Below are 21,109 nucleotides of genomic sequence, written 5' to 3'. Positions count from 1 at the left end.
TTAATTATTTAGTTAATTAAATTATTAGTGTAATGAATTATTCAAATTTGAAGTGTGAATAGTGGATTGGTAGGCAAATTGCCTTTCACTGGTGCATTGTGTAAGCTAGAGGCAACTGCTAATTTGAGATGAATAGTGGATTGGTAGTACCAATTTGATTGGCAAATCAGCAATTGCCCTTAGTTCATGGGTGCATTTGCTCTTAATGGTGTAGGCAGCGGTGAGAAGACATTCACCCCAAAATTGAAGAGGCAAATGAGATTGAAAACAAAGAGCTCGAGCAACTTCTAGGAGGTGTCGGTGCTTGCGCTCAACAACACCATTTTGTTGAGGTGTGTAAACGCCAGAATGCTGAAAAATGACTCCTTGATCTTGAAAGAAGTTGCGTAAAGAAAGAAATTCAGCACCATTATCGGAACGAAATTGCTGAACATGGGTATTAAATTGAGTTTTAACATAGGCAAAAAAATGTCGAAGTAAATGTTGCGTCTCACTTTTGTGACGCATGAGAAAAACCCATGTAAAACGAGAAAAATCATCTACTATAGTCAAAAGATAATGAGCACCATTAAGAGAAGGAGTCTTATGACGTCCCCAAATATCACAATGAATAAGGGAAAAACATCGAGAAGTTTTTATTGAACTAGAAGGAAAAGGTTGGCGGGTCTGTTTAGCTAAAGGACAAACCGCACATTTATGACTAGAATCAAAATCAAAAGAAAGAGAATTCTTGGCTAGAAATTGTAAACGAGCAGGAGAGGGGTGTCCCAAGCGGCAATGCCAGAGATAAGATGGTATGGTGATGTGACCGGCAAAGGGATGTGTGGTAGGAATGGAGGAAGACAACGCCACAAGATAGTATAAATTTCCACGTCGCTTACCCATACCAATCATCATCCTCGTAGCCAAATCCTGCAAAATACACCAAGAAGGGAAAAAGGTTACTGAACAGTGCAAATCATCTATAGTGCGTCCAACAGACATCAAATTGACATCGAATGAGGGAACACAAAGCACATCCCGCAAAACTGCATTATTAATGGTAATTGACCCTTTCATAGTGATGTTTGCCTTGGCTCCACTAGGCAAAGAAACAGAAGGAAAAGATGCATTCTTGTGGCTAGTAAAAAGATGTGGTGCATTAATAATGTGGTGAGTTGCTCCACTATCGATTATCCATCGATTAGGATCCACGAAAGACAAACCTGAAGCAAACTCTGTAGCAGAAGCGGCATTAGCCTGAGGAGTGGGCGGCTTCGGATTCAATGCAGCAATAACCTGAGTGTATTGATCTTCAGTCAGGTTGGGAAGTGTGGCTTGTAGCTCTTTAAATGAAGGTGTGCAATCAACATGATTAGCAGAGGCATCATTGTGTGGTGGACGTCGATTTCCTTGTTGTGGATTGCGTTTATAGAGCCGATGACCAGGTGGAAAGCCATGTTTCCTGTGACAAGTCTCCTCAGTATGATAAAATTTGTCACAATAGGTGCATTGAACTGGAGTGCGATTGCGAGAACTGCTGCCTTGATTGCCAGGATTGCGACGAGGTATCAATCCTGGCCTGGGATAGTTACGAATGGCCATTGCTGCTACATTGGATGGAGAAAGGGCAGCAACACCAAGTTCTCGCTGCTTCTCTTCCTGAGTTACTGAAGCATAGGCCTGTCTCACAGAAGGTAATGGATTCATTAGCAAAATTTGACCACGAGTACCTGCATACGATTCATTCAAGCCCATAAGGAATTGCATGAGTTTGGTGCGGTCATTCTGTGCCCCACAAGTGCAATTCTCCACTGTATTGTATGAGGCAAGTTCATCCCAAAGTGCTTTCAACTTGGTATAATAAGCAACGATTGACAATTGGCCTTGTTCAATCTTGTAGATGTCTCTTTGAACCTGGAAGATACGTGGGGCGTTTCCCAAGGCGAAGCGTTCCCTAAGGTCTTCCCAAATTGCATAAGGTGTTGTGCAGGAGAGGACCGAATCAGCAAGGTCTGGTTCAAGAGAATTGAGAATCCAGGACAAGACCATGTCGTTGCATCGCTGCCATAGAGCATGCTCCTCTGGTTTCTTGATTGCAGATGGTTCTTTGATTGCACCGGTGATGAATCCGGTCTTATTCTTCGCACTCAAGGAGATCCTCATGGCGCGACACCATAAGTTGTAATTGTCTCCTGTCAATTTCTTGGAGACAAGGATGAGACCGGGATGGTCTGAATGATGGAGGAATAGCGGATTTGCATGTTCATCAGAGAAGGTGCCGCTGGTGCCGCTGCCACCATTGGGAGTTTCAGAAAAGATATCGTCTCCAGCCATAGAGGGTTAGGGAAAACGAAGAAGGATAAAGGCTGCAAAAGAATTTGCAGAAGAAAGAAGAGTCAGGACGTTGCCTGCTCTGATACCATAAAAAAATTATAATTGTGATTGAATTGTTTTTCCTTCTATTGATAATCACCAATATATACAGATATACAACCTTGATCAACAAGGAAACCCTATAATCTAGGGATACAGATAAAGATACAAGAAATCTATTCTTAATTACATAATATTCTCAACTAATTACATAATATTCTCAACATGCAGAGGCCGGGAAAAAATGGAGATTTTGGAATCTGAGAAGAGAGTTGTGTTGTGGTTGTGGAGCGGACCTTGTTCTGTTAAGTAAAAAATGAAGTCTTATTATCTGGGATTTTTTAAAATTTGACAAACACAGAGCGCTTTATGACTCGCAAGTCAGACGGTTTTCTATTTTCTATTTTTCTTTTTCTTTTTCTTTTTCTCGGTACCGTTCCTCTCTTTTTTTGTTCTTTTTTTTTTTATTAACAGATTTTTGTTTTTTGTTTTATGAAATGAAAGTCACGCCTCCAAATTTGTTATCTATTTATGTGAATTAATTTAAATTTTATATTAGTTTTAGTCATCTTTTTTTTTTTTTCACTTAAACTCGTCTTTTCTACATTTTTTTTTTTTAGTAAAATGAGGTCAGCCCTTTATTGAAATTGAAATATTACAACGATACTATGCCAATAGGCATAAAAAAGAAAATAAACAATGCGAAAGAAAAAGATGCAAAAATTGCATCTGAAATACAAATAATTAAAAATGCAAGAGCAGCAGCATCGAAACGCATCGCTGATTTTACACTACGAATTGCAGCCATGTAGTGAATTAAGTAGTTGGTGGTTTGACTACCCATCGAACTCCAACGCACAATTTGACAAAAATCAACTTGGCGCCGAAATGAAGGCACTCTCCCACCTAAAGATCGAAGCTGGCCAAAGGTGTCAGAACATGGCCATGTTGACAGACGATCTTTCACGAATAGGTACCATAAGCTTGGGTCTCGAATCCAATACCAGTAAACAAGAGTCCCAAACCAATCTAGCAACTGATATGCAGCCCACAAAGATAGTGGGCCATATACCAAGCCCAATCTCCACCCGGATCCCAGATTTAGACCCCTGTGCCAAAACCACCCGGATCCGGAACCTTCTGCATATCCGCCATCGTGATCCCTGATGGCCAGTCCACCACCACCGCCGGCTCGATCCCTAATCCCCAGCCCACCATCGACTTGGAGAATTCGAAGAGAGAGTATGAATTAACCTGCACAAACAAGACCAGAGACCAGAATCACCATGAACCCATAAACCCCCAACAGTCGAGCATGAAGACCAGCCATCGTCACCATCAGCCAAAACACCACCGTGAACGACCGCCAAAGACCATGATTGGCCTTGCACTCCTTCAAGGCCAGAACTTAAAACCTTCGTCCTCGAGTCTCCGACCCTCGATCGGTCAAAATCCCGGCAAACCACCCCATAGCAGAAGGCAGGAAGAATAGCAAGAGACGGACCAAAGCCCGTGAATGACTCCATTGAAGTGGAGTAGATACAGGGAAGACCGATCTCAAAGGAGACGCCGCTGCCCCAAACCAATAATGTCTTTCTTAGGAGACAGTAATCATCTCTTGTTGATTTGTTTGTGATAAAGTGCAATACACTGTGAATCCTTGAAACTGGTGCAAGTTTTAATGGTTTAGTGGGGGGCAGTAGACACATTACTGCCCCCAAATAATGTCTTCATACGAAGTCAGAACCCTTCACAAAACTGGGGCAAGTTTTAATGGTTTAGTGGGGGGCAGTAATAATGGTTTAGTGGGGGGCAGTAGACACATTACTGCCCCCAAATAATGTCTTCGTGTTAAGTTTAGGGTTTAGGGGCAGCGTTAGGGGCAGTAGACACATTGCCGATGAACTGCGACGAGGACGTTGGAGTGGCTGGATCGCCGATCAATCGAACGGCGACGAGAACGTTGGATCGCCGACTGGAGCTTCATCGTCGTGTTCAGATTTGGACTGCATCTCCGGCGCGGCGATCAGAGAGAGAGAGACAGACCGGAGGTGGAGATCATGGGGAGGAGAGAGAGAGAGTGGAGGTGGAGATCGGGGGGAGAGAGAGAGAGTTTGGGAAGGAGAGAGAGACTGATAAGAGATGGATGGGTTTTAATTTAATTAACAGGGGCTAAAATGTCAATAGATGTAAGATTGGGTAAATGGGGTTAAAAAACTCTTGGTGGAGTAAGTGGGCATTTTTTGGGCTAAAAATGGGTAACTGGTCACAGCCAAATACACAAACAAAATATTGCCGACGAGTTATAAAAAGCTACAAGACTAACATATTTAATTATTTTAAATAATTGACACCATTAAAGTTTTTTTTTTTTAGTTGAAAATGTCATCCATTATGCATTTCAGCAAGCAGTACAATGATGACTTGCCGGTAAAGGCAGTCAGAAAAAGTCATCACACAGAGTACACATCAAGTACACCCCCAAACGAGCATACCACTACGCACACCCCAAGCACACCCACCTTTTTGGATTAAGCGCGAAAACAAGAAGAAAAAACTACCCCAAGAAAAATAAAGTACCCAAGAAGCAGTCTCCCTCTTGTCGATCTTTCCTACTCAAACAGGAATGAAAGCATTGGCAGAGGTAGTCACATCCTCCTCCAATGCAGTACCAGCAGTCACCCCATTTGGATCAATAGGAACGCACACCTTCTCCATCCCCAAACAATCATCCTCCCCAGCTAAGGCCTCATGTGGGACCAAATCATCCATAGCTCCCAAAGATGTATCCGAACCACAGGTATCCCCCTGGTTACCCTCCACAAGCAATTTCAACAATCTCTTCCGACCCTTCACTTTGGAACGAGGCTGTGTTACCACCTCCCCCTTCTCTGCAGCTTTGTTTTTGTTCTTCGACCCTTTGGGACGGCCGAGTTTAGTCTTCTTTGGAGACACTAGAAGCCGACCCTGCTCTTGGGGAGGCGACAAAGCAATGTCTTCATGAACTAGTAAACCAGAAGCCGGCTGAGAAGGAAGATGCTTCCCTGGTTTCAACAAGGCCAGATCATGCTGTCGTTTATGCCCAGCGAGTTGCCCATCTGCTATAGTTTCCGGCACCGGGTTAGCAAGAGAACCTTTCTTCATAAGCCCTGACGCCTGGAAACCAGCAGTTAGATGAGAAAAAAAAAGCCGCCTGGTTCCTGTGTTTAAGCGCCAGCGCTGCTGCATCCTGAGTCAGAAACCCTAGATCGCCCGAAAGCCTGGGTTGGTTAGGGGTCTTAAGCACATCAGAAACCCTAACCCCAGAAGTAGGGTTAGAGTCTTCCACCGCCGGCACAAGCGACAACCCAGCCATTTCCCCAACCGGAACCCCGCCTGGCGCAGCCTCCTGCTCTTTGACAAACCTCAGATCGCACCCCTCCACGTCATGGATGAACAACCCACAACGCTTGCATAAGCCCTTCACCCTTTCATACATAAAGGACAGATCCACTTCCACAACAGGTGAAAAAGAGAACTTACGATATAACCGAAAACGACGTCTTGTGTCGATCACCAGTCGGATTCATTGCTCCTCGTCTTTCCGACGCAAAGCCTCCTGGTCAAATTTCACCACCTCACCGGTAGCCGATCCAATCATAGACAAAGCATACTTGTTGCGCAACTTTGGAGGTAAACCACGGACTGCCATCCAGATCTCCATGTTATGGAGAGGAACATAGTCAATAGGGGACACCCCATCATATGGCGCAACCACCAACATAACATTATGAAAGAACCAGGGACCACCATGGAGATACTTATTCCGATCTGATTCGCGATCAAATTGGAATATGAACCTCTCCCCCACAGCCTGCACAGATAACCCTTGCCGCATTCTCCATATGGAGGTAATAGATCCAACCAAACCAGCACAATTGGGATTTCGAGTAAGTAATTTCCCCACCATATAATGGTGGTTATCCTGCAGAGCTGCCACACCAGCCGCCCCCAGATCAATGTGAGCCTCGTTAGAGAGAGCGAAGGCCGCAACCAAGGAAGAAGAAGGATCCGCCATGGAAGAAAAAAGAATTGTCGTAGACGGCCGTCTACGATAAACCCTAGCGGAGAGAGACTACTGGGTTAGAGATTTTTACTTTCGGTATGTTCATGTAATTCATGACACCATTAAAGTTATAGATTCAAATCTCACGAATAAATTTTGATGCCCACCAAAGAGTAAAGTAAAAACTGTTGAAAGAAAATAGAATTATAGTAGGCTGTGTTTGTTTCGCCGAATCTGGTTATTGGGAAAGGAAAGTCCTTTCCTGTGTTTGGGATGGCTAAAGAAGGGAAAATGATTCCTAAAGGAAAGAAAAAAGTTCCCCCCACGGCCCCACCTACTTCCAAAATTATATGACTAAATTGTCCATGCTCAAAATCATTATTTGCTAATATAACCAATTGTACTTGTTGTTTGTATGATTTTTACACTACCCCGCAATGGAAACTAAAATGTGTATTCTGACTACGTTCCTAGTCTTTCCAAACACTGAAAATGAAAATTGCTGGGAATTGCAATTTCCCATGCCTATAGAAAGAGCAAGGAATTGATTTCATTTCCTTTCCTTTCCGCGAAGCAAACGCGCCGTAGTGTAACACGTTGAAGCAAGCAACGACAAAGGTAGAAGCAGGTTGGCAGTTGAGGGGAGAGCTGCCTGCCGATGACAACAAGACAGGCGGCATCATCATCATCAGTGGTGAAGATGAAGTGCATATCTTGCCAGGAGAACAAGCGCGAGATCGACGACCTCAAGGCCAAGGTCGCCTTCCTCAAGTTCTCCACTCGCTCCCAACCCATCTCCTTCTCCGACGTCGTTTTGGTTGCCTCCCAGGACCCCTCCGCCGCAGGGGCCCCCGTGCCCGTTCCTGCCCTTAAGGCCGTTTTGGTCGGTACCCTATTCGCCAATTGCTTGCATCATTAATTTAGTCCCCTTTCTGGGTTGAGCTGTTTTCTTTCCTCCATTTTGTGCACATTGCGTTCCATCTTATGAATGAGTTCTCGAAAATAATCAATGTTGTTTGTTAGAAATGTAGATTCAAAAATTCATAATCAATCCGAAAATCTGGTGCGACCCTTTAGTCTCAGTAGGCAGCATTAGACATTAGGCAAAACTTGTTACAGTGCTGTGATGATGCTATGAACATTGTAATTCCCTATATGTCTGCTCGGCACTGTTTTTCTCTTTTGATTAGATCTCATGTTCCTGTTTTGTTCATGTGTTGATGCTTAATAATCAGGCGAGCCGTTCTCCGGTATTCAGAGCTATGCTTGAGAATCAGATGGAGGAAAGCCTGAGTGGCACAATCAGGATCGGTGATATATCCTATGATCTCCTTCGTGCCTTTGTCAACTACCTCTACACAGCTGAGATATGCCTCGATGAGGAAATGGCCTGCGACCTCCTAATATTGGCTGAAAAGTACCAGGTGCAGCATCTCAAGGACTACTGCGAGAAGTTCTTGGTGTCCAAGCTGAACTGGGACAACTCAATATTGAGCTACACCTTTGCACACCAGCACAATGCCAAGCATATAGTTGATGCAGCCTTGACTTTGATCACAGACAACATGGACAAGCTTACTACGCGTGAGGAGTACATGGAGCTGGTGGAGAAAGATCCACGACTCGTGGTGGAAGTCTACGAGGCTTATCTGTCGAAACAGATCAATACTGCAGCCCAAAAGGATTCTTCTGCACGAGTAGGTCCTGCAGTTAAGCCACCCCTCCGTGATGCCTTTAGTGATCTAATCTATAACTAAATTTGATCCGGCTTAACTCTTAAATCTTAATATAAATTAAGTGTGAAGATTGTACTGTGAGGCATGTCTTATGTTGTGAAATAAGACTTGCAATATCATCGTCTGAGTGTTAATTTATGCACATCTTAGTCTTTGACCACCTATTCTGTGCATTTGGATTCTTCCTTTCAAAAACAACAAAAGTGAATGTGCAAGCTAATGCTCAGATTATACAACATAAAATGTCCAATAAGTTAGTTGCGCTGGCTTCTTTCTTGCGGTGAGAGACTTCGATTCCTTTTTTGTAGAAAAAGACCTCAGTTTCTTTGCACTAAATCATATTGTCACAAACGCTTGTCACCTATTAAGATCTTCCAGCTTGCATGGGGTCCTTCTCCTGTATCGTGTAGTGCAGGCACCCATCCAACCGCATTTGCAAGTTCGTGAAGCTCACCAATTACAGACACAGAGTCACGTATATAAACGCGTCCCCCAGGCCTTAACATTCGGTCCATTTCAAGAATGATGGTTGAGATATTACACCTGTGATTAAGACAGTCAGATTAGTACAAAACCTGTGTACTCTGCAATCTGCATTATATGAAGGTCCACCTATAAATTAATCAAATGGGAAATATGTATACCTCTTTTGCTCGATAGAGAAGAGACCCGCTGCGTGCAATAAGTCATATGTTCTTGGATAAGTGTCAAATGGCTCACACCTGGAAAACATAAATTTGACCATCATGACAGGGAAAATAAGCAGCTTTTTATTGTAGTTTTCATAACTTCCTTTTCTATTAGCCTTAAAAATGTTACTCAACAAAGATGCAAAACCAACTTATGTTAACATATGCTCCGAGCTATGCTAAAAGAAAACTGCAAGTCAAGATCAGAAAGCAGAAGGTGCATTGCCCGTACCAGTCATGCATTACTCCGATAAGTCCACGGTCATAAATAACTGGTAAGGTGTTGAACCCAGAAACAGGAACAACATTCATTACCCAACAATCTAGCCCGTGGTCATGCAATGCTGCTGCAAACCTGCCAAGGTCAAAACCTCAAAATGATTTCAACATATGTTTTTGGAGTTGAAAGAACAATCAAATTAGCAACAGCCTTTATGGCCGTTTTAATGGTGAAGAGCATACCCTCCATATCCAGCCCTCATGTCCATTATGTTTCTAAAGTTTAACTCTTTCCAATGGTAAGCACCAACATAACCTGTTAATATTTCATTCCAGTACTTTGCCTCAGCCGTGAAGATTTCTTTTCTAGATATATAGGCATCTAATCGTATGCTCTGGAGTCTGTCTGGTGGATCCTGAAGCCTTGCAGGCCACAAAGAAACATTTGCACCATAACCATTTTCAGGTAACCGAGTGATGCATGCCTTCAAACCAACATACCTGCAAAAAGTATAACCAAGGGTTATAATGGTTAAAAACCACCATAGCAAGGCTTAATGAATCATGATCTTCTTTTTGAGATTTCAGATTTTGAAAGAGCATATAGAATTGCCAACTAAAAAAATCATTATTACAAGATTATTGTTAAATTTGTTAGCTTTGTGTGTGAGTGTGGGTGGGTGCACATAGTATCAAAACTGTAAAATTTCTGATGAAAAGCAAAATCAAGTTCCCAGCAAATCAACTGTCTCCTAATTACCCAACAACTTCACCAAATCTGCAGGCCAAGGTCCTACTCAACAGCATAGACAATCCATCAAAATGAGTACAAAGAACTCGACTTTCAGTTGTATAATGACATGCAATTAAATGCATGTCATTTGAAGAGTGCTAGTCAACCAAGAACTTTAAACTGAAGTATGACATACCAAACATTGTCTGGATCATCACTGGAATCACATAATGGAGGCTGCACTTCGACATCACGACTAAGATAGCAGCTGTTGTTCAAAGGTTTCCTCCATATGGCAATCATCCCTTCCTTCTTTATAAGTTCCCAGCAAATGCGTGTAGTCAGGTCCTCCATTTCTGTTAATAGATAAACAAACCCTGATCTTAGTCCTCCAATAGTAAGAATATAATCATATTACTTTCTTGTTAAATTATAAAGAATATGAGATTCGGGCACTTCAATGAGTACAGAAAGATACAGTTGGTAGCTACGAAAAGAATAAAACATTACACGATGAGCTACCTTTCCATTGTACTTGTAGGGCTTCTTCATGTTTATAAACAGGCTGCGCTGCCCAAACAAAATATCCTCCTGCTCTCAGCAACCTGTCAACCTCGAGAAGCCAAATTCCGTCTACATCACATAATCATAAGAAAAAGGATTCTTAGATTCAACGAGCTTTTATCAACAATTAACAAGAGAAGTTACAAAAAAATTTATGTCACTTATTCCGTATTAGATAGAAACTCAGAGAATCAGTTCTATGAATGATACGCACTTCAGATACACCATTAAATTAATATGAGATCTTTAAAGCTATAAAATAAACAAGAATTTTCTATAGGATGTACAATAGAGAAAGATTACCATCACGAGTCCAATTAATTCTACATCTTGAACAGTGGATCAAGTCAAAAGCCTGGCTTGGATACAACAAGCGGTGAGTTGCAAACACTGCCACCATGGCAGGCACACCACGCTCTAGTGCAAACTGGATCTGGTTCTCATGGACATCTTTTGGCGCTACTGACAGAGTGGTCACATTCCGTTGCATCAAAAAGGCACCAAAACTCGCTACTCCACAACCAACATCTAACGCTACTCGGGTCTTGCGGCCAAATGCAATTTCAGGAATCATCTGCTCACTCAATCCGAGAGACGGTAAATCAATATCATGTAATGAACATATTCAAACACTCAAACGAGAATCGTTGAAGTGGCTAACCTGAGAAATCTGATCCAAGTACTCATTTGCCCCATGAATAAACTGTGTTCCGCCTCCAGGAAACACAAATTTATCTTTCTTAATCGCTATCCAATTTTGACCACCTTTATCTTCGACAAGTCTTGTATGGGGTACATTACTGAACCACACCTATTATTTCATCTCATGTTAGCCAAAAGAACACTCATTCTTTCTCAAACCAAGTAAACACAGTAGCATAATGTACATGTAGAACTAGCACACTACAGCAAATCAAGTAGTTCCAGTGCCACAATTTACTTACCTAATTAAGCTGTAAACAAACTTACAAGCAAAACGCAAACCAATTCAACAAAGCAAAACTTCAACGAAAACCCGAAAATCAAAATTTCACAAGTTTGGCAATCCGAATTACCTCATCTCTGCTCTGAGGCCAAGGAATTCGAATCTGATACCCTTTCGGCCTCGGCACCAAGCAATTCAGCCTCTTGCCTTCTCCAGGACAATGCCTTTCAAACTTTTCACCTCTCTCAGTCGAGTTCAGCTTCTTAATCTCATCCACATTGTCCAAACACGGTATATAATCAGTGAATTTCTGATCACACACCCCAAACTTGTCAATCTTAACCCTAACACCACCGCCATTGCCGTCACCGCCACTCCCATCCTTCACTCCACCGCTCGCATTCTTCAGCTCCTCGGCCAGGCTCGCGTCGAACTCGCCGACCTTGAACTCCTCCGACATCGCGCCGTTCTCGTCCACTATCCCCATCCTCTCCACCTCCGGGGGTGGAGGCGGAGGCGGTGAAGGCGGCGGCGGTGGAGGAGAAGCGGGAGGTGTCGGTGGAGAGGATTCCGGCGCCGGAGATGCGAGAGAGTGAGTGGCGGAGGTTGTGGCGGTGGCGGTGGCGGTGGAGGAGGAGAAGGGAGAGTAGGAAGCGGAGTAGTGGTTGGCGAGGACGAAGAGGGTGAGGGAGGCGACGGCAATAGCTGTAATTTTGATGAACGTCGGGGTCTTCAAGATGTCCGCCGCGGTGGCCGCGAGGGACTTCATGATTCCGATTCCGATTTTCAGGTGGCGAAGATTTTGACTTTCGGGTTTTCAGATTTTTAACTGTGTGAGTATTAGTGAAGAAAGAGAGGTTTGGCTCCGTGGACGCCAAGGTGTGATGTAATAAATCGTTGTTTCTAATTGTGGAAACTTGGATAAAACGTGATTGGTTGTCAAGTTGAGTTCTAGGGGGGGTTTTGTTAGGGTACAGCGGAAACTGCATTGAGGTTGGTACTTGGTAGAGGTTAAAGAGGAGGATTAGTTTTCCGCCAAAACAAAAAAAAAAGAGGAGGATTAGTTGTCTCTCTTTTACTTTGAGTCTTTCCGGGGCATCTTATTGGGAGTTTGGGGCAATGTGTCTCTATCTTTTGCTCTGTTTTGGTGTGGTCGTTGGGTTGATGGTGGGGTTTACGGCCAAATTCCCTTGTTTAGTTGTGAATGGAAATTTGTTTAGAAAATTACTGCTTGAAAATTAACCTATATTGGGTAGGTAATTATCGTGGAAAGTCACTAGTAGTAGAGCCTAAAGGCATTGTAGTAATTGACTCCCTCCGGTGCTTATATTCGGATCCACGATTCAGAGCTAGTTTGGGATTGCTGTGACTTTTAGAAAAAAACTGCTGCTACTGTGTTGTGAAAATAATCAGCTGTGAATTAAAACAGTTTCGTGTTCGATAAATAATACAGAGCCTCAGACTGTGTTTGAGTTTTTTTTTTTTTTTTTTTTTTAAGCAACTGTGTTTGAGTTCGGTTTTTTGTTTTCTTTGAAGTTAAGGGTTGAAATCCAATCAAAATATGGGTTACTCCTTGCGGGAAATGTATATTTTTTTTTTTTTTTTTTTTTTTTTTTTTAAAAAAAAAAAATGTATATCTAAACTCTAGTTCTGACTTATGAGTTTGGGTTGAACTCACCAAAAGTTAGAGTTAAAAAAGATTAAAGAAAAGAAAAGAAAAAAATATTGTATATAAATTCATCATATATATAGCTTTTGCACTGACAAATAGTGAAAAGAGAGTTCAAAGATAAATATAACAAGTTAGAATGAGACCCAAACTTTGCTTTACTCATAAACTCCATGGTCTTACACGCAATATCAAAATGTCATAAATCTTGTGACAGCCCATTAGAACGATACATGCGTACGGAAGAAGAAAAGGTAGAAAGACTATGACTTTGATTAGTCTAGACTCTAGAGTCTCTTCCAAGAACAACTCACCATAGTGTCCGTACAAATCGAGCCATATAATAACTTCTGAGCACAGTATTCTTTTGAGACTTGTACCACTTGTTACAATATCGATCTACTTGAATTTTGTTACTACCAAATCATTATAATGGCATTATGAATGCAGCAAAATTAACAAAGAATGCAGTCCTTGAAATTAGATTAAGTGATGAGGGAAGGTTACAAACTCGATAAGGATAGGTTAAGTCAGGGATTCGCTTTTCTCCAATATAATCAGAAAATCATAAGCTAAGGGCACCTATTTATGTTTCTCTAGTTAGAGTTATTCATAGATTGCCCTTTAATTTGTTTTGCTTTTTTCGAAGAGGTTTTGGTTGTTGTCCACATTTCCATTTCTTGTATTTTCATTAAAATGGAGGGACGGGCAGTAGATTTCCGGATATAGTGATCTTCTTCATTTGTACTTCTTTAGAGGGTAGGTGCCTTACACGAAGACTACTGTGGGAGTGATCAATATTTCGAGCCTTAAACAGGGCAATTAAAGAGAAGTATGGTGGCGGTAAATGCAGTTGTTATTGCAACCGTAAATGCAGGAGTCAATGCAGCATTCAAACATGACAATCATTGCAGCCAAAAAATGGTGGTTATTGCAAGTGTGAATATGGCCTTAATGGTGGCTTGCCGCTCAAGTCACTGTAAACTTGCACATACTTATAGCCCATGCCGAAATGCACCTATAAATAGGTGGCTCGACGTCGAGGTAATCCATCGAATTCCAATTCTCTATACTCCACTACAAAGAAACGTACTGACTTAGGCATCAGAGAGTTTTCTGCAGGTACCCCCCCCCCCTTTTCCTCGAGCCGGCGGTCAAACTCTAGGTCAACGCTCGAAGGAAGCTTCTAAATCATTCCCGATCAGCTCCCGCTCCAGTCCGCATTCATTGGTGAGTCAAACTCCTCTACAGAATTTTTCGTCACCAACAACTACTAACGATGGACTAATATCGCCTAACCCAATGTTAAAGAAGGAGAGAAGTCAACCACGGTCCATGACCCAATCTTGAAGAGCAACATTGTAGGCACCCATTGCTAAGGTGTTCTTGATGAGAACTAAAAACACAATAAAAAATTCCGTCCATGTAAGCTACATCATCACCTAGTCGATGTTCATATCCTTAGTTTTACAACTTCTCCGCCTTCTATCTTTGAGAAATGAGAATATAGGAAAAGTATACACATGACCACGTTCTCTTTCGTTGTGTCCACCACAGGAGACAAATATATTACAACTAGTTATAGGAGGACTAGAAGTTGGAATTGCCGTGAACCTTGATCACAGTTCAATCATAAGCATAAAGTTCAACCTTCAAACTTATACAAGCATTTATATAAATTTAAAGTTTGGATCGGACGTTTTCAAGCATAAAGTTCTCCTACTAGTACAAGCCAAATAAAAAATGGTCTTTCTAAATGTACCCAGCAAATAAAAATTATTTCTATATTTCCAATTTTACCCCTATTATTGGTAGAATGTTCAGCCAGCAGTCAGTCGTCAACTCCTCATCTTCCTAATGATATTCGCGCACCTTCATAGAAGAATTAACAATCTTCAACAGTTCAACTTCAGACCACTTCTTCTTCTTCAACGCAAGCCCAACCCCCACTTCCTCCTTAGCCCCAAAATTCTTAATGCCTTCCACATACTTCATGTACAGGTCGACATACGGCAGCTTTGTTTCACCGTCGCCGGGCAGGTTTTGTGGGTCTGTCGTCGGCGAGACTCCAAATCCCATTCCCACTAGAAAACGCTCGCAAATAAGCCTCTGGTGTGAGGATATTGCACCTGTTGAGGAGTCGATTTGAACCCCAAATTGCAAACGAAAAAGAATTCATCGCACTTGCCATCAAAACAAGAAATAGAAAGTTCAAGGCAAAGACTTATTAGGAACAGATTTGGTTGATTTTTATATCTATGTTATCTGGTTTTGTTTGGTGGTAATTTGTAGGATGATTATAATTGATGATGAATTTCAAGTTTTTTACTAGTGATATTCTCTTCTGTGTTGATTCTCATCTTTATGTGCAACCTCAGACCATACACCTGAACCGCATTGTTGGCTTACCGTATTGGTGAAATGCTAGCTACTAATATATTGACAGATAATACCGAACTCATGAACTCAGTTAATACAGACAATTTCAGGTTCAGGTTCTTAAAGAAAAGCAAAGCAGTCATCTTATAATATACAAGTCTCATTTTAGCATACATAAGAAATACATGATGATTCAAAACCCATCTCCAAATTCTAATCCGCTGCATCCAGCCGCTGCCATAGTTCCTTACAGAGGATGATAATCAAGATTTTTGGTTTCTCATTTCTGTCCCACTCCCAGTCCTGTCCAGATTCTGAGATCTGCTATTGAAACACAAGAAAGACATCAACTCCTCGTATTGTCATTGCCCCTGTCCCTCACTTATCTCCAACTGATGAAGCATCATGTCCATCTTAAGCAGCTCAACATCCTCATATGGCTATAGCAGATCCGTAGAATTCCAATGATGAGGAAGCTCTGTGAGGCCATGAAGAATTAGCAGCTCGGTGTATGAAACGATTCAGAGTCCTTGATGAGGAGGCAAAAATTTGATTTTGGGCAAATGGATATACAAATTACAAAGAATGCGTTTTTAGAAGATGGGCATAAATGAAAGCTTTAAAATTTTGTAGGGAAACAATGGTTTTGAGAAAAAGGTGGGTGGAAATTCTGGATTTGGGTTTGAAAAGAGAAGGCAATGAAAACAAAAGGGTAAGACGGTCGGCATACCGGTGCTGGGTTCAAATAAGGGAAAAATTGGAAATTAATGGGCAATTATTTTGTAGCTGGGTGTATTAAGAAATTTACTGGGTACATTTAGAAACACCCATTAAAAAAGAAAGAAAACAAAAAAAGACTTTTCCTGTTTTCTAAGCAATTACATTTTGTCAAACCATGAAACCCTTTACAAAAAGAAGCACAAACAGACTTCGAAAATATTATATGGGCGCCCACATAATTATGTGGGAATTTCGTAGGACTTCCCTCCGAGGTCCAACCGTACAAGTCTTACCATGTAGAGTCAATGGAATAATCTTACGAGGAATCAAGTTAATTCTAAACTTGTGATGGAGATAGATAGATAGTCTTGGTGGAATTGTTAAAGTAAAATCCTTTCACAACCCCGAATGTTCTCAAAATTCATATTAAATTTGTGCCTTACATAAATTGAAAAATATATGTGTTTGAATGAAAAGAGATACAGCTAATTTGGTCATAGCAATCTATTGATGAGGAATAGATGCATGATGCAGCATATTCGCCTCATTTCAGTAGGTGAAGAAAAATCAAGAATAACAATTCAAAATCTTATAGGTTTTCAAGAAAAATCAACCCGAAAAAGTGCAAGTGAACATGAAGCTAATCACATAAACGAGGCCATAGAATTTATAAACTCAAACACAAAACTTTGACAAACAAATTTCTTTCCCATTCATCTACTTACATATCATCAGAATTGAATCAAACCGATAATTAGGATTTCATTTTCCTATTCCTTCACTTCACCACTAAGGCACTAATCGAACAGAGCCCCAACCACAATCAAATCCCTCAAAACAGATTGAAGAGATAGGCGTAGCAAATGAAAACTGCAGCCAAACACGTGAAACAATATGAGAAAGGGAGGCAGCAATTGTGTTTGGAGCCCCTTAAAATGATGAGGGAAGGTTAAGTGAAATTAGCTTTAATTCCTTAGTATGCCTATGCCCAGAGCCGCCCTAAAATTAACTTAAGTGATGAGGGAAGGTTAAATCTCGGTAAGGATAGGATAAGTTAGGGATTCGCTTCTTTCCAATGTAACCACAAAATCTTAAACTAGGTGCAATCATTTATGTTTCTCTAGCTAGAGTTCTTCATAGATTGCACTTTAATTTGTTTTGCTTTTCTTGGAGAGGTTTTGGTTATTATCCATCTCTCTCTATGTCTTGTATCTTCATTTTTATTTCTTAATAAAATATTAAAATGGAGGGACCGGTAGTGATCCTCTTCCTCTGTGGAGAGTAGTCACCTTGCGCGAAAGCTACAACTAGGGACTAACCCAGTTTAAAGAATAGGAGAAGTCGACCATGGTCCATGGCCCAATCTTAAAGAGCAACATTGTAGGCACCGATCGCTAAGGGTGTTCTTTGATGAGAACTAAAAAGTAAAAACACAATAAAAAGTTCCGACCATATAAGCTACATCATCGCCTAGTCCATGTTCATATCCTTGGTTTTACAATTTCTCCACCTCGATCTTTGAGAATATAGGAAAAGACGAAAAGTATACACGTACATTACCACGTTCTCTTTCCTTGGTCTACCACACGAGACAAATATATTACAATTTACAACGAACAATTCTTAGGTTCACCCCTAGGGTGAATGAGCATATTCACCCCCATTGTCAATTAACGCATAATAACTTTATAATTTTCTAATCCAACCATTCATTTTGTATAACGTAATACAAAGATTAGCTTTGTAAAAAATCAATCAAATTGAAGACCTTTCAGTTATTCATTTCTATGAAATACATGGACGGTTCATCATAATAGTAGTAAGTGTTGTTAGAACCATCCATTTGTTTGATTCAATTAGATAATTAAACGATTTCTGATTCGATTGATTTTTTACAGAGATGATCTTTAAAGGCTAATTTAAGATATGGACCGTTGGATTATAAATTTATTAAATAAAAGTATGTTAATCGACAATAGGGGTGAATATGCTCATTCACCCTATGGGTGAACCTAAGAATTGTTCATTTACAACTAGCTATAGGAGGACTAGAATAAGTTGGATTTGCCGTGAACTTTGATGGCAGTTTTTTTTTTTTTTTTTAAATTTATTATTATTATTTTTTTATGGCAGTTCAGGCATTCTATCTTTAAACTTATACGAGCATTTATGTAAGTTTAATATTTGGACGATTTCAAGCATAACGTTCTCCTACTCATATCAGCCAATTTAAAAGAAAAGGGAAAAAAATCCCATTTCCTAAGCAATTCCATTTTGTCAAGCCATGAAACCTTTACAAAAAGAAGCACCATGCAGACTCCAAATACAGTCAAACGCCCATATAATTACGTGGGAATTTCGTATTTTCGTAGGACTTCCTCTGAGGTCCAACCGTACAAGTCTTACCATGTAGAGTCAATGGTATAATTAATCTTATAAGGAATTAAGTTACTCCAAGCCAAAGACTCTTAATTTTAAACTTGATATGGAGATAGATAGATAGTCTTGGTATAATTGTCAAAGTCAAATCCTTTCACAACGCCGAATGTTCTCAAAATTCATTTTGAATTCTGGTATAAAATTGATAACAAAAAAAAAAGTAAATTGGGATACTCTTTTTTTTTGACGAAATTTATGTTGTATGTCCCCTAAATAGCACAGCCAAATTATGCATTGACTAGTTTTTTTTTACTGTTTTCTTTTTAAATGTGGGTAAAATTCTTTAGAGCCAAAATAACGCATTCTAAGAGTTGGAAACAGGTTCACTTTTTTTGTTTACTCTAAAATTGAAGCCAAAATAATTAGGAAAACTGTTTACGTGACGAAATATTCATCACACTGTCTTTTATTATAATTCTTTTTAACTTCTTGAAAAAATTAAAACATAATTACCTTCGCTTCTCGGTGGAAATAGCACGTCCTAACACGGTAACTAGCTAGAGTTCTTGTAAGAGCCCTAGGAAATGGTGGGAAAAAGAATGGGATACTAACTATCTATCAACATATAGTTTGACGCTATAATAAGTGTTCAGGAGAGTGCAAGTGATAATTTTGAATGAACGGTTAGATGAGTATTTTAAACTTTAGTTGATATTTTAACATTTCAACATGCATGTCATCCAACCGTTCATTCAAAAGTCATCACTTGGTCCTTAATTATTATAAGGTCCTCATTATAAGCTATCCCACAAGTGTTCTATTAATTTTCTTTTGAGATTTTACTTTGTTACCTTATAATTTTATAAAGAAATCATACGTTAATTACCTTCGCTTCTTGTCGAAATGTCATGGCCTAGTGGGGTAACTAGAATTCTTTAAAAAACCGAAGAACGCATTTTAAGATTCGAGAATAGGTGAATTTCTCTATTTAATCTAGAAGAATTAGATATTTTTTTCTAATGAAGTCGTTAAATGTGTCTCATCAATCTTTTATTTCTTAATTTTATAAAGACATCAATATCTAATTTCCTTTATTTCTTGTTTCAATCATGACTACTTGTGGATTACTTTAAATATTCAAATTACAAGCTGATAGACACAATCCAACAACCAAAATAATTTTTAAACTCATAGAGCCTTCCAAGTAAAAACAATTGTAAGTAAGCGCTACCTGCAAAAGTTACTCAAGGCACAATATATATTTTAAACCAAAAAATGGCTCTAGTAATACATAAATTGAAAAATATATATGTGTTTGAATTCCTGGAAATCAAAGTAAATATCAACTAAGAAATGGTATTATGCAACATCATGTGTTTGAATTCCTGGAAATCAAGTAGCCCGTCCAAATTGGTGTCGTACACGTGAATCATGGATCTGCAGTCACGGCTACTATTCTCTTCCATTACTCCTAATCTCCTCAGAACGCTCTCAAGCTCCTCACAAGAAATGAAGCCGTCGCCGTTTATGTCGAACACATTGAACGCCTTCACAAGATCACTCTCATCGTCATGATCATTGGCGCTACCATCTCCATGGCCATTGTCGCCATCATTACTATCCGGCGTCGATATGGACTTGTAGAAGAACAAGAAGTCATTCCAGTCGAGGATCGGTTTGCCCACCAGGGACTCGAGCTCCTGCAGGCTGAACTCGACCCCAATTCTCTCGAGGAGCCAGTTGAGCTCCTCGACACTCACTTGGCCATCTCCGTTCTTGTCAAGCTTCTCGAAAATTCGCTCTAAATCATTGCTGCTCAGGGGAGACATACTAGGCTCAGTTTGAAGTTAAAGAGACTAGTTGAACAACATGCACATAAAATAGAGAGTTGGGAAAGTACGTTAGGTGTAGGATGGTTTGATTAGGTTATCTGGTTATATACATGGTTTAGAGGGGTTGCGGTATATATGTATATATATTTTATATATGCACATGAGTGGAGGTGGTTGCAGGGTCATGTTTTTAAGTTTCTTGTACGGATGTACGTGTTCGTACCAGGTACAAACTGAATAATATTTGTAGCCGAGAATGGTCCGGGGAACTGGCGCGAAGCTTCCTGGTGATTATGATACAGAAAGCAACCCAGAGATATTATTATTCCTTTGCTTGTGATATTAGATGATTCATGTCTTGCCTTGGCTATAATCTTCAAAATGGGGCGTCCAGAAGATGGGACTATTCCAGCGAAATCTGGAAATTACTAGTGATTTTTGCGTATTGTTATCAGTGATCATGCATAAAAGATAAGGATTTCCATGGGTCCCGTAGAAAGATCTATAATGACATTGCTTGTTTTTTGGTGTTGAACTTTGGAATTGACCCAATTGTTTCTATGTGAACAAGAGGGACCGACGAATCTATAATAGAGCCAATAAAAAAAAATTTAGTTGTGGCTGTACTCGTGTATCATGCTTTCGGTTGGCGTCATTGCGGGACACATGGGCTAGTATTAGATTAAGAGTAGGTTACTGAATGATTGCTCGACCATTAATTTAATTCTCCGGCCGGTTTTGCCTTCCCATTTGGAACGAATCCAATATGCTTCTCCATCAGTCCAGATTATAACCGGTACGTGAAACATGAGAAATTATATAGAATATCATGCTCCGAAACATCGTAAAAGCTCTAATCCGGTG

The 21,109-nt window shown here is 40.3% G+C and overlaps 4 protein-coding genes across 4 annotated transcripts; 1 reads left to right on the top strand and 3 right to left on the bottom strand.

Moving 5' to 3' along the window:
- Positions 1-564: 564 nt before the first annotated feature.
- On the bottom strand, positions 565-2,370 carry LOC133735260 (uncharacterized). The gene is made up of 2 exons (XM_062162662.1): positions 1,206-2,370; positions 565-912 (listed from the first exon to the last, which is right to left on the bottom strand). The coding sequence occupies exons 1-2, from the start codon at positions 2,314-2,316 to the stop codon at positions 878-880; spliced, it is 1,146 nt and encodes a 381-aa protein (XP_062018646.1). The 5' UTR covers positions 2,317-2,370; the 3' UTR covers positions 565-877.
- Positions 2,371-6,927: 4,557 nt separating this feature from the next.
- On the top strand, positions 6,928-8,307 carry LOC133736588 (BTB/POZ domain-containing protein At4g08455-like). Its single transcript, XM_062164130.1, has 2 exons — positions 6,928-7,283; positions 7,636-8,307. Exons 1-2 carry the CDS (start codon positions 7,059-7,061, stop codon positions 8,155-8,157), a joined length of 747 nt encoding a protein of 248 aa, XP_062020114.1. The 5' UTR covers positions 6,928-7,058; the 3' UTR covers positions 8,158-8,307.
- LOC133736587 (probable methyltransferase PMT10) lies at positions 8,261-12,175 on the bottom strand. Its single transcript, XM_062164129.1, has 9 exons — positions 11,397-12,175; positions 11,003-11,152; positions 10,645-10,915; positions 10,300-10,410; positions 9,974-10,133; positions 9,288-9,545; positions 9,058-9,180; positions 8,781-8,858; positions 8,261-8,679 (listed from the first exon to the last, which is right to left on the bottom strand). Exons 1-9 carry the CDS (start codon positions 12,033-12,035, stop codon positions 8,481-8,483), a joined length of 1,989 nt encoding a protein of 662 aa, XP_062020113.1. The 5' UTR covers positions 12,036-12,175; the 3' UTR covers positions 8,261-8,480.
- A 7,393-nt stretch (positions 12,176-19,568) lies between these two features.
- Positions 19,569-20,453, bottom strand: LOC133736589 (probable calcium-binding protein CML44). The gene has a single exon (XM_062164131.1). The coding sequence runs from the start codon at positions 20,240-20,242 to the stop codon at positions 19,760-19,762; it is 483 nt and encodes a 160-aa protein (XP_062020115.1). The 5' UTR covers positions 20,243-20,453; the 3' UTR covers positions 19,569-19,759.
- Positions 20,454-21,109: the final 656 nt, after the last annotated feature.

Source organism: Rosa rugosa, chromosome 3, assembly GCF_958449725.1.
Source record: "Rosa rugosa chromosome 3, drRosRugo1.1, whole genome shotgun sequence".
Classification (NCBI taxonomy): Eukaryota; Viridiplantae; Streptophyta; class Magnoliopsida; order Rosales; family Rosaceae; genus Rosa; species Rosa rugosa.
This window is presented reverse-complemented; position numbering and strand designations above follow the sequence as displayed.